General features: G+C 40.4%; 2 protein-coding genes across 4 annotated transcripts; both read right to left on the bottom strand.

The window, feature by feature from the left end:
* Window positions 1-586: 586 nt before the first annotated feature.
* trmo (tRNA methyltransferase O) lies at window positions 587-7,211 on the bottom strand. Its single transcript, XM_085459091.1, has 7 exons — window positions 6,833-7,211; window positions 6,516-6,661; window positions 4,646-4,820; window positions 4,340-4,497; window positions 3,521-4,105; window positions 2,128-2,327; window positions 587-807 (listed from the first exon to the last, which is right to left on the bottom strand). Exons 1-7 carry the CDS (start codon window positions 6,919-6,921, stop codon window positions 724-726), a joined length of 1,437 nt encoding a protein of 478 aa, XP_085315217.1. The 5' UTR covers window positions 6,922-7,211; the 3' UTR covers window positions 587-723.
* Window positions 7,212-9,276: 2,065 nt separating this feature from the next.
* Window positions 9,277-13,063, bottom strand: hemgn (hemogen). 3 transcript variants are annotated; one of them, XM_085459088.1, is made up of 5 exons: window positions 13,004-13,063; window positions 11,190-11,264; window positions 10,787-10,877; window positions 9,863-10,410; window positions 9,277-9,755 (listed from the first exon to the last, which is right to left on the bottom strand). In XM_085459088.1, the coding sequence occupies exons 2-5, from the start codon at window positions 11,251-11,253 to the stop codon at window positions 9,649-9,651; spliced, it is 810 nt and encodes a 269-aa protein (XP_085315214.1). In that variant the 5' UTR covers window positions 11,254-11,264; window positions 13,004-13,063; the 3' UTR covers window positions 9,277-9,648. The 3 variants fall into 3 exon arrangements, with proteins under 3 accessions (XP_085315214.1, XP_085315213.1, XP_085315215.1); XM_085459087.1 differs by lacking the exon at window positions 13,004-13,063 and having other exon boundaries at window positions 11,190-12,984; XM_085459089.1 differs by lacking the exon at window positions 13,004-13,063 and having other exon boundaries at window positions 10,799-10,877; window positions 11,190-12,984.
* Window positions 13,064-13,277: the final 214 nt, after the last annotated feature.

Here is a 13,277-nt window from a genome sequence, read left to right as displayed (position 1 = left end):
CTACCAAACCAGCCATCCACCCAAACAATATTTCAGTTCTTCTTTTAGCTGCATCCCACCATCTGCCTAGCATCGTCTTCTGTGTCATCAACAATGACCGCTCTGCAGTCAGAGTCAAAATAAGCTTTATTGTCAAAGACCATATGTACAGTCATACAAAGGAATCTGAAACTGCAATGTTCCCATGGCCCTCAGTGTACACTAAAACAATATAAAGATAAAAATAAAATAGCAGTCTTATGTACAACACAATGCAATACAATACAATCTTATATAAACAGCAGTGTGCAACACAATCATAGTGATTGTGGGTAAGTTTCGGGGGGCTGGGGGGCGCAGTCAGTGAAAAGGCAATGGTGGTGGTTTGGGGGTGGAGGGTTCAGAGGGAAGAGGTGAATGCAGGTCTGGAGTTCGTGTATGTGAGAGCATGGAGTGAATTCAGCATCCTGACAGCCCGATGGACGAAGCTGTGTCGCAGCCCGGAGGCTCTTCAGTCTCCTTCCTGATGGCAGCAAGCTGAAGAAGTTATTGGAGGGATGAGTGGAGTCACCTGTAATGCAGTGAAAATGACGGCCCCAACACCAACAGCGTTTTATAGGTTTTTTTATTTGCGCTGGTTTTTCACTTGGCAACTTTCCAGCTGCCCTGCTTGTAGCACACACAACCATACACCTCAGGTCCTGGCACATCTTTTACAGGGGAGACGTGATCAGTTGATGGAGCTCAGGTGTGTGTCAGCCTCCTCTGACACGGCACCCTGAACCCCCTTCTCCACCCCTCCCCTGCAGCTGAGCCACAAACCACACCCTGCCACAATAACATTTTTGCTTTAAATACAGTTAATAACATGCATCAAGCAGACAAATGTTTTTAAAGCCTTATTTTGGGATAAAGTCACATTTTAAGTGTCTTTCTCATATTTGATTGGTGATGTTATACATGCAACTTTTATGATGTGGTGACTGCAGAAAATAAATATGATAATTGTTCCAGTAGTGTTTGAATGCACCACATGGCCTGGGCATTTCTGTGTGGAGTTTGCATCTTCTCCCTACAACTGCCTGATGGATGGCCTAGATTTTCAGTGTTTCACATTTTTCAGCTGAAGTCATTCCACCATGAACTCAAGTGCCCTCACACAGCTCTGCATAAAACACCACAAATCACTTTCATGCAGTGTGTTTTTTTTCCTCTCTTATATCTGTATTATACAATATTGGAAAAGTCTGTCAAAATGGCACTGAAAGATCAGAAGTGTCTTGAGATTATTGTGTGAATCTACAATGTAAAATACACACTTTTATAAATACTTAGCAAGAAGCTAAGGGGATAATAAAGTACAGAGAAGCAGGAACAGATCAATTAGGGGGGAGGTAATAGAAGCCTGATGAAAGGGAGGAACAAATAAATCATGACATTACAAGATGTCAGTGGTCAGACTAAAGTGGGGTCCCTCCACATCATCTAAAGAGCCATGGACCCTTTTTCCTACTGTGCTTCTACTGTCCTTGCTCACTGATTAAGTCATGAATCTTTCTGTTGAATCATTTGTTGACTCTTCCTGTCCCACGAGGGCCTTCTTGAGAGTGTTTATGAATCTTATGAGGCTCTGTGGCCCGTTTCATTGCCCAAAGACAATTATAAAACAACACAGCCTCCTTTCCACTGATGTATCCTAATAACACATAAATTAAAGGACTGTCTCTCGAGAAAACAAGAAGAGCTAGCAGCTAACCCACTCCAAGGCTAACCGTTTGCAAAAAGAAGAAAGAAAAGAAATTAAACTCTGTTTGTGCAACTACTTACATTTTTTTCCAAATTTGTAAATACTTTTTAAAGACAAACAGAAAAAAAGGGGCATTTGTTTTTTAAATAAATATCTTATTTAATTATCCAATACAACTTTGAATATACAATGCCTCATTATTCTTCTGTCTGATTTTAAGTAAGCCAATATGATTTACAAATAAAAGTTTGCCAGCAAAGAATTTAGATTGAAATACCAAAAAGAAAGGAACAAACAAGAGGGTGTTTTTGTGTCACATGAAAGGCTCCTCTCTTCAGCTCAAAATCCATCAATGAAAAAGTTTCTCATACTGAAGCAATGTGTGGCTCTACAGGTTGTACCTGCAGCACCTCTGCAAAGCCTTGTCCAAACCAGCAGGTAATGTCAGCCGTGTCAAGGGTGAAGAAAAAGAGTCTGTCCTTGCAGCGAGTCCTCCTGTAGACGGATCGGGGGTCTGCTGACAGGACCCCTCTGATGGCAGCGACTGCCTCCTCTGTACTGCGCAGAAACTTAAACTGGGGTCTGTGGCTTTCAGACAGTCCTGTGTGTTACACAAGTTTGTTTTTCAGTCTCTCTGCTCACATATGAATGAAGGCTTTCACATTAATTACTGATACAACAGTGCCCCCTTATGGAGACAAACATACAGTGCATCTGGAAAGTATTCACAGCGCTTCACTTGTTCCACATTGTGTCATCTTACAGGCTTATTCCAAAATGGATTAAATTCATTTCCAACTCAAAATTCTACACACAAACCACCATGATGACCAAGTGAAACAAAATGCTTGAAAAATAAAAAACAAATATATAGCATGTACATAAGTTATCACAGCCTTTGCCATGAAACTCAAAATTAACCTCAGATTCCACTGATCATCTGTCAGATGTTTCTACAGCTTGACTGGATATGATTTAGAAAGGCACACACCTGTCCACATGCCGTAAGGTACTATAGTTGTTGGTGGATGTCAGAGCACAAACCAAGCCACAGAAAGATTTCTGCAGCATTAAAAGGTTCCAGTGAGCACAGTGAGCTCATTATGCGTAAATGGAAGAAGTGTGGAACCACCCTTCCTACAGCTGACCGCACGGCCTTCCTGGGTAATCAGAGCAGAAGGGCCTTAGTCAGGGAGGTGTCCAAGAACCTGACTGTCACTCCTACAGAGCTCCAGTGTTGCTCTGTGGAGAGAGGAGAACTTTCCAAAAGGACAGACATTTCTGCAGCATGAGACTTATATGGTGGAGTGTCCAAAGGGAAGCCAGTCTTCAAAGGCTGATGACAGCCCACATGGAGTTGCCCAAAGATGCCTAAAAGACTCTCAGACCTTGTGCACCGTCACTCTCCATTCAACCTGACAGAGCTTGTGGGGCACTGCAAAGAAGAACTGGAAGAAACTGTCCCCAAATAGTTGTACCAATCATGTAGCATCATACTCAAAAAGACCCGAAGCTGCCAAAGGTGCTTCGACAAAGTATTGAGTAAAGGCTATGAATACTTATGAACACTTTTGTTTTTTATTTTTAATAAATGTAGTTAATTTCTGAATTAATTTAATGAATTGCAAGCCAACGTTTATCCCTTTGTCATCACAGGGTATTGTGTGTACAATTTTCAGGTGAAAACTGAATTGAATCAATTTTATAATAAGTCTGTAACAAAATATGAAAACAGTGAAGCGCTGCGAATACTTTCCAGGTGCGCTGCATCTCCCATGATCTCAGTCATCTTACCTGACAGGTGTGCAGGGATGAATTCTGCCAGCTCCCTCTCCGCGTGAAGGCTGAATCGCACATCCAGACTTGCGACAGGAGGCTCTCTGATCCAGCCTGCGATCGTAGTGTAGGCTTCCTCTCCGTAGCAGGGATGGTCTACTTCCAACAAAGGTGGTTTAGTTTTAGGAGAGTCTGAACCTCGGTTCTTACTCTCAGAACTTAAGAAAACGTCTTGGTTCACAAAAGCCTTGACCTCCTCCAGCACATTACTGAGGTCTTTGGACAGAGAAAACTGAGCACTGATATGAGATGAACCTGTTGCGTTAGTATTCGTTTTTTCTTCTGGGAGGAGATTCCCCACATAATCACTCGCTGCTCCTCGATCTTCTGTGTTTAACTGCACATCTATGTCTGATCCTTCAGGGAGGTTAGTGCGGTTTCTCTTGTCGTCATTCATTTGGTCAGTGTTTGAATTACAGGGCTCTGAGTCCTCCTCATAGCTCCTCCGGGTGTCGGGGGAGTCATACTCTGGGATATAGGGTTTGATGTCCAGGACTGGGGTGCCTGCAATCATATCAATGTCTGACAGGTGTAGAGTATCACCTAGAAAATAAAGAAATGCATTCATATTCATATACAGCTAAAACATCAACAAAACTAGGTCAGAGTTTAACCAGAGTCTGCTTAAAATAGTGAGATTTAACAAGTGTAACTATTAGTACAAGTGGAAAATTACCCTGTGCTTCAGACAGGGTTCAAGCAACAAATCAGTGCAGCTCCCTCAGAGAAATAACTCAGCTCAGATCAGTACACACACACGTGTTTAGTGACACTGACCATGTATTTTGTCGAGCTTTGCCAGTGTTAGGCCCAACACATTCGGTCGATGAGGACTGCGTGTCGAGTACACACCGACTCTCTGCCCGTTCAGCCTGGGCGGCCTCACTTTGGCTTTGTAGCTCAGGTGGCCGTTTTTGTGGAAGAGAAAAATTATCCTGCAGAGGCCAGATGACAAAGAAAGGCAGATGATGGGAAATAGTGTTTACGTGTACATGCTTAGTTAAAATGAGTAAAAAAATATCTTGCGAGTTGGGTAACAATATTTGGTAACGTGTTGTACACAAACACACACACGAAACCTACCAAACATGGGAGTATTGCTCCAGGCCCACCAGAGCGTGCTCCGGGTTGTTGAAGACACTCGGCTGAATTCGAAGTTCTGCCCTTGAAGGGCCACAAATAGTGGGCTGCCGGGGAGTCCCGTTCTTCACAGAAAAACAGGAACTAATGTAACCAATTGGGACCGTTTGGATGTCCCCTGCAAATGATAAGAATATTAGGGTCAGGTTTTGTAACACAGACACTGTGTCTAACTTGGCCTCCAATTTATCCTTTGCACTCACTTTTATTCCACAAGTGTGTTTTGTTATTTATTTAAAAAAATATATATATACATATATATATATGATTAAATTAGTTACGGACTTGATGACAGACAATTCAAGTCTTTGGCTTTAGAGCAAAACAAATACTCTGAAGATGTCAACATGGTTTCCTTCTTTCTATTTTGGTCACATTTTAGAGGATACATGACCAACCCTGTTAGCAAAACGACACTGAAACAATGCTGACTTTTCATCTGAGTCATCATCACGGTTAAAACTTAAATTTTAAGGCTAAATTAATGTTGGAGCAAATTTAAATTCCTGATGAAACCTGACAGTGTGGTGATAATCAGTCACAGTGAAAATCAGTGCCCCCGTCTCCAAACCATTCACTCTTGCTGGTATTATTCTGCCTTTGTTCACGATTTCAGCTTTATTACAATATTAACCAATGGTGCAAAACCGATCAAGAATCACTATTCAATGCAGGGTCAGTGAAATTTAAGTTTACAGCACAGGCTTAATCACATAGTTTCAAGTATTGGTTGCTGTGTGGGAAATGATTACCCAAATACATAAGCCAATAAAAAGAAAAAGTGCCATGAGTTTCACTCATTAGCTGACTCTGCACGCTGAACATCTCTGAGCCAAAAGTGTTATTTTGGTAGGTATAATTGACGTATTGTTATAAACAGAAATTTAAAGCAAAATAAAGCCTTCCTGAGTAGTGCTCTTTGTTTTAGGGTTTATTTTTTTCTTCCTCTTTTGGTCACACTTTATAGCACAGCACATCACTAAAGGCGTAATTCTTCTGTGGTTAAATGAAACTTTTAGGTATTTTATTTGACATTACAGTGTAATTATATTTACCTACAAATACTTAAAGGTAAGCACACAAAAACAAGTGGGTAACAAGTCAGTGGTTTGGGGGGGTTTAATAGAAAACAAAGAAATATTTATAATGTAAGTAAATGTTAGAAATGCGTAAGTACAGGCTGTACAATGGAGTGGCTTAACCTTACCCAGCAAGAGTATTTTACAGCAAAGGAGACACATATTATATTGCAAGTTTGTACAGCACAAAGTAAAAAAGGACAATTAAATAATAGAAAAACCATCATGCACATCAACATGATGAATATTAAATAACAACATAAACAATAAAGATGTAAAAATTACAATATAAAGTGGAAAAATATTGGCTAGCTACAAAATTAAAAGGTAATGACACACTAAAAATAGTTATGTCATAATTATAACTGATTACAGTATAACTTGCATCTTCTTTCCTGTAAAATACCTGGAAGTTAAGCAAGTTTTAATCACTCCACAATACAGCCTGCAACACAAAAGGTACAGCATACATATATATATATATATTAAATATTTATTTATAATATAAATCACTGTTTTCCTGTAAAAACATCTCAGTCTCTTATTCTAGTGTACTACCTTTAAGTATTTGTAGGTAAATATATTTAGATTGTAATTTCAAGTAAAATACACTGAAATTCCATTTAATTGCAGGGAAATTGCGCCCTTAGTTGCGGGCTGTGTTACTTTTTTTTTGGTGGAGGGAGGGCTTAGTTTTTGTAATTACAAATGTTTGTGACGCTGGTGGTAGCTACCTCGCTCTAATCCTGCTGGCGACGGTGGTGAAGGTGGTGTAGGTGCTGGAGCTTTAACTTCTTCGCTGAGTCCAATCTTCGACACAGCAGCCTGAACCGCCAGCAGCTGTTTGCGATGAGCTCTAATTGCACTGTCTAGCGTCTGCCTGTTAGACAAGATGTTGAGAATGAGCGTGTAATAATAATGGGAACCCTGAAAAATACTAAAAATAAAAAAGGCCAATGCAAAACAGCACACGGCGTTTAATTTGTTTAGTTCTTGAAATAGCAAGAAGTCTCTCGTGAGAAAAACACGTGGCGGTGCAAAACCTACATACCTCAGGTTCTTGATTTCTTTTCGCATCACAGAAACCTGCTGGTTCAGTTTATCCATGTGCTCGGAGCAGCACTCACACAGCGGACTCATCTTACTAACACAAAGACAAAAGACAGCTCTGAAACGGTGAGCTTTTAGCGGCTGTTGTTGCTCCTGAGACCGGAGAGACTTTGTCAACGCGGAAGTGCATGCTAGACTTTATTGTTGGCCAACCAAGAGTGCTGCACGCGTTAAACTGAAACAGGTCGGCTCCTCTGAATCCCCTCTGTAAGTCTGTCATTGCTGTGGGTTCGTTGGTTTGGGATTATTTTTGCTGCCGTTTCGCTTAAATTACCCGTCCATCATTTAAAAATAATGTGTAGTTACATGTGCTGCACAAAACACGCCATGATGAAGGAATGTTTTCTACCAACAGGGGGCAGCAAAGACACGTTTACAGTCTGCTTTTTAAATAAATAAATATTGGCAAACCATAGCACAAACGAAATCAATGTAATGTCGTATATACTCAGTTGTGTTGTCTTTATTGGTACATGTGCATATCCTGCATTTGTCTAGCCCTGAATGGACTAGTTGTTCAACAGGTTTGGCTGTACACAATAAAAAAAAAAAACAACATAATGTATTGTAATTTTAGGTATTTGAAGTTAACCTCCCCTCAACACCTACAGGGGATCATTGCAGCTTAAGCACTAATGAATCTTTCGAAATCACTAACTAAAGACTTGTATATTAATATTACACTAACATATGTACAGTCACTGATCACTTTCTTAGATATACTTGTTCAACTTGGCAGCAACTCAGTCCATTGGGCATGCAGATGTGAATAAGATGACCTGCTGAAGTTCAAACTAAGCATAAGAATTAGAAAGAAAGTTGATCTAAGAGTGACTTTTGGTGCCAGACGATTTGGTGTTTTAAAGAGAATGGTCCAAATGAGTGGTAGTTTAAACAAAACTAGCTTTATTGGTCGCATACACAATCATACAGAGTACAGGGAAATGTGTCGTGTCCGAGCTGTGGACAGGCTGGAGACATAGCCGCGCCATTCCAGGGCTTGGTGTTTGACATGGGGGGCCTAGCAAGGACCCTTACTAGACACTGGGAGGGAATCAAACTTGCGACCTCAGCTCCAAAGATGTGTGGTCTTACCACCACACTATCCAGTGTAGGATATGCCTTATTGATGGCAGAATGTCCAGAGGAGCATATAGGAAGTCAACAAGGCAACAAATAACCACTGGTTACAAACAAGATATGCAGAAAAGCATTTCTTGAACCTTGAACTATAGGCTACAGCAGCGGAAGACCACATCTAAGTTAAGAACAAATGGCTGAGGCTACAATTTGCAACAAATAAGGCGATAGTTAATCATTAGTGAAAATGTCTTGATGCATGCTCAATCATCCAGGAAGAGAAATCCCAACAAGTTGATTCTGTTCATCTGGACGTCGTGTTTTCAGTGGGAGAAGTTTTCAGAGACTGAAGAAGTCACTTGGATGAGAGACAAAACATTTCTCCAACTGAAAACACGACGTCCAGATGAACAGAATCAACCTGTCAATTTTTTTATTTTTTTGTTGCATCCTTAAATCAGCTGATTTACAAAAGTAAATCATACCAGGTCACAAAGCTCAGATCATCTCAACCTGGATTGTTGAACACTGTTGTCGAATATTAAAACTCTTCACTACATACACTCATTCAGCACTATGAAAAATTGGGGAAAATGTTGCCTGATCTGATGAGTCTCAATTACTTCTGCAACATTTAGATGTTAGGGCCAGAATTTGGATCCATCCTACCTTGTATCAGTGATTCAGGATGTTTGTGGTTTAATGGTGTGGAGGATATTTTTCATACAATTTGGTCAACTGAGCATCATCTATACAGCCTACCCAACTACTGCTGCTGACCATGTCGACCCCTTTATGACTACACTGTACCCATCTTCTGTTGGCTACCTCCAGTAGGATATCATAATCTCACAAAGCTCAGATCATCTCAACCTGGTTTATTGAACAACACAGTGAGTTCCATTTACTCAAATGGCCTCCATAGTCATTCAATCCAGTAGCGCATCTTTCGACCTTTTCTGTCATTTTTCTAATTAATCAGTTATTACAGCTTTTACGAGTACCTTTTCCATCTCTTTATGTAGTACAAATCAGTAAATTATAAGCACTACCAGTAGCCACTTGCAGATAGGGCTAAATGTTTCACTACACGTGTCTCAACAGATAAGCCACAGATTAAATCTACAGATATGCTGTTCAAACTGTAGACCAAACATCATTTAATTTCACTCACCAGAGAGGAGAGATGTCATATGTGAACAAAATGGTACATAATTATTTCATTTAATGAAAATCGAGTTAATTCTAACTGCATGTGGATGTCTTTCTCAGTCGATGACTCCTATAATAACGACTACTGTTAAATGATGCAGAAATGACTTTTATTAGATGAATAGTAACTTTTACAAAATTCTGTAAAAATAAATCCACAATTATGAATACATAATTACCAGCGATTTATACCCTTAACTTTTAAATAAAGGCCAGTGAAACTGGTTGCATACTAAATTGAAAGTATATAAAAAAAAAGATCATAAGCTTTGCAGTGAAGCACAACCAAAATAAATAAGCATACAGCTTTGGTTTGAATTCATACATCTTTCAAATAAGCAATGACTTGCCTCATCCTGTGTGTGCACACTACACAGAAAAAGAAGAAAACAGAAACCAACTGTGACGAGGCTTTGTATATATAAAGCAATATCTTAACAGTGCATTTCAGAAAAAAAGTTGCAGTTAATTTCCTGGAAAATATTCCTGAGCCATAGGCTGAGCAGAGACAGTTGGAACTGAGTACACGTTATTTTGTTCAGGCACGTTGATCGAAAGTGTTTCACTCAAATCTAAAAAAAAAAAAAAAAAAAAGACAGATAATTTAATAATTATTAAACCTTTCGAACCAGACAATGTTTCAAAGTATTGTTTTAGTGTATTTTTACAACATACAAACCTTCATTAGCGCGTTTGTTGCCTTGTGATGGAGAGACGTCCTCCTCTTCATCTGGGCCTAAGTCCTCAATCAGGACCTGGCCTGGGGCCTCCTTGCCTTGTGACTCTGTATAGAGGGTCTCCACTTGGGGAGGAGCTGAGGGAGGAGCAGGAGTTACAGCTGGAACAGAGTCTAGGGACTGAGCTGGGACTAAGACGGCATCTGGAGCAGGAGCTGAATCTTGGACGGGAACTGGAGCAGCAAAAGCCAGAGTCGAAGCAGGAGCAGAATTCTGCACAAACTCGAACACTGCTGCAGGAGCAGGAGCAGCAAGGATTGAAGCTGGTTGTGATTCCAGCCCAAACAGCGGAGGCAGAGAGCCGGTTATTTGGTCCTGAATGACCACAGCGGGTTCAGGTACCACCACGACTGCAGGAGTTTCCTGAAGTGCTTCAACTTCTTCCTGAACAGCAGACAGCTGCGGTGTGGGTTCAGTCTTCCTGGGCCTCCCTCTCTTCTTTGCACCACTCTTGTCCTCAGCTCTTGATCTTTTCCGTTGGCTCTCCACCCTGAGAGAGCACCGCAATTAACTTAAACAACAGTGGACATTGAAACAGGTCTTTGTGACAGTTTTGCAAAGCTAATAGTACAAAGTCCTTGACCCAGATCTGTGGCGTCAATAGAAAAAGCAGAGCAACCTTTGCTTTCCTCTTGCTCCATATTCAATATAAACCAGAGGAGTGATAAGCAGCCAGAGTGCTGATAGTGTTTTCAGCATGTACTGTACTGTACAGTGTTTCAACGCGGGCTACTAAACTTTTCTGGCTAGGACCACCACTTTCTTCTACTGCACTTAAGTGCTGAAATTTGTAGATTTCTCCAAGAGCATAGAGGTAAACATAGGCAGCAGCGCTAACACTGTCTGTGCTTTTACTACAAATTTACCCAAAAACCCACTGGTTAGTTTCCTTCTCTTCTGCTTCGGCCTTTCTCTTCCTGAGAAGGTCCCTGTCTCGCAATCGGCGACGGATCCCACCTTTGAAACAAAAAGCCGTGCACAGAAATCATTTTCATATGGTGCATTAGAAATTCAAAGACAAACTGCATGACTGGGTAATGTGCTTGACTCGTGACAATGTAGACTTTCTTCTCCTAGCTACACACTGGCAAACTTTGAAAACAGACAGATTTGTGATATTACCTAAATGTTGATCAAAGGTCTGTATCTGAGTTAACCAATAGGATTGCAGTGTATGCAAAGACATAACCAGCTCCTTCAGCATTTTGGTGTGGAAATGCTCGAGCAGCCAATTTCCAAAGTAGAGATTAATCTTTAAAGAAATCCTACCTTCCTCCTCATTTGGATTTTTATATTCCAACTCTTGTTTCTCTTGTTGCGACGTGTCCTCCATTCTGAGTCCTGCTATGAATGAATTCAACTCATTGAAGGCGGGCAAGCGCAAAAAAGACGACAGAATAACTTCTGACAGTTTTCTATTCCCACCCCTAGACGAATTATCTGGTTAACCATTACCACAGTGCAGGGAGAGTTCTTGCAACTTTGGTCTTATCATATTTGTAAAGCTGGAGGAGTTGGCACAAAACTGACAGACAGAGCGGGGAAGACAACAGCAGGTTGTGTGTGTGTGTGTGTGTGTGTGTGTGTGTGTGTGTGTGTGTGTGTGTGTGTGTGTGTGTGTGTGTGTGTGTGAGTGTGAGAGATAGGGTAACAAATATATATGTTGTACTAGAGCTCTTCAGCAGCTGATCTAAAGGCACTGCTGTAGCTTAACAAGAGCAAGACTTTTTTGGACAGTTTCTCAATTAGGGGTCCAATACATGTGAAGTTATTAAGTTTTGAATATGATATCAAGAAAAAACACAAAAGCTCAAAATATTTCTGTAGAAAATTCATAATATTAATCCACAAATCATAAGAAATATGCCTTTTTGGTAGGTAAACCACACTACGGACCAAACAAAATTCCTGTCTTCGTCCACAGTTGGGGCATATACCCATCTTATCGCTCAGATGGCAAGTTGCTCGGTTGGGTTGCGTTCGTAATCTTCTAACAACACATTGAGCCCTGATGTATGTGTGTGTGTGTGTGTGTGAGACACTCAGAGAGAGAGAGAGGGAGAAAAGAGCTATCCAGTAGAGTAAATAACACTCAACTGCCAATTGCTCCCAGCACTGTGGAGGGAAATGTTGAAAGCTCTCTTTCTAAATGTACTGATTTCTGCATGAAGGTGCTCGTAATGCACTCACTTTTCAACGTCATATGAAGAGAATCTATACAGACATTCTGCACTGGTGGAAGCTATGAGTGCTAAGAAGTGAGTGAAAACATATATGTTTAAGTATTGGTTTTCACACACTCGAATTAAAATCACAAAACACAATCATCCAAACCTTCCAGCATAGTTCCAGCAGTTCAAAAGATCCCAAACTGCACATAGTTAGCTCCTCAGCTAATAAAACTCCAACTGACACATTAATAAACCCCCTCCAGCATTACTGTTACAGCCAAAAGCAGACAGGGCTGTCATTCACACACAGCCCCACTGTTGCACAATGAAATGTGAGGAATGTCAGTGTAGATATTACAGTGCCATCTTCTGGCATTGCTTCTCAACTACCAAACACTGATTTAAAAACAGTGTCTGTGTGTATATATACACTGTGCCTTTAACAAGCATGTGGCCAGAGTTAGGGTATTTGCATTGGTTCCCCTCAGCACACTATGCAAACACATCTTGCTAACATTTATACATTTGTTATATTTACTAGACTTAAAACAGGCTATAATTTGATATGCATTTATAGTATTAAAGCTTATTCACTGATTAATTTAGAATAAAACAGAAAAAACTACAACCATAGTAGATTTTCTACTTCAACGCTGGAGAGTGTCAGGAAGTAAAGAGGAGGGGTTGTGTGGGGTACCCTACCCGTCCATATGTGTATATACAATGCTCTCTTTAAGGCAAACCACATATAGCCCTACTTTTTAGCGGTTGGGGGTAGGAATGAGCCATTTAGTAGCCAAGAAACAACACAATTATTTTTTGTTTTATTACAATGTAAAAAAGTATCGAACATTCACAAGACCCAACACACACATATACATTTTTTAAACAGGCATACGTTATGATAGTTACCTCATAATTACACTGCTTGTCTGTTGACTATAAAGCAGTAATGCATTCGAGATTTCCTGTGACACTTTTAAATGAAGAATAACAAAGTTCACCATGTGACCTACTTTATCGCCGTTTAATTGCTTATTTGTTTTGCATACGCTACACGCGTCTGTTCGTGCACATCCTTCGCTGAATAAAACCGACTTCTCAAAGAAAAACCCCGCCGTCTTCACTGAACGACACAGTACAGTAATTTCCTTGCACAAAATAAATTGCACCATAGCACCGTTTC

Source organism: Copadichromis virginalis, linkage group LG6 (assembly GCF_057382275.1).
Source record: "Copadichromis virginalis isolate Kocher_CV1m ecotype Utaka linkage group LG6, C_Virginalis_male_GT1.1, whole genome shotgun sequence".
NCBI lineage: Eukaryota > Metazoa > Chordata > Actinopteri > Cichliformes > Cichlidae > Copadichromis > Copadichromis virginalis.
The sequence above is the reverse complement of the archived record's forward strand: the minus strand, read 5'-3'. Positions and strand labels throughout refer to the sequence as shown.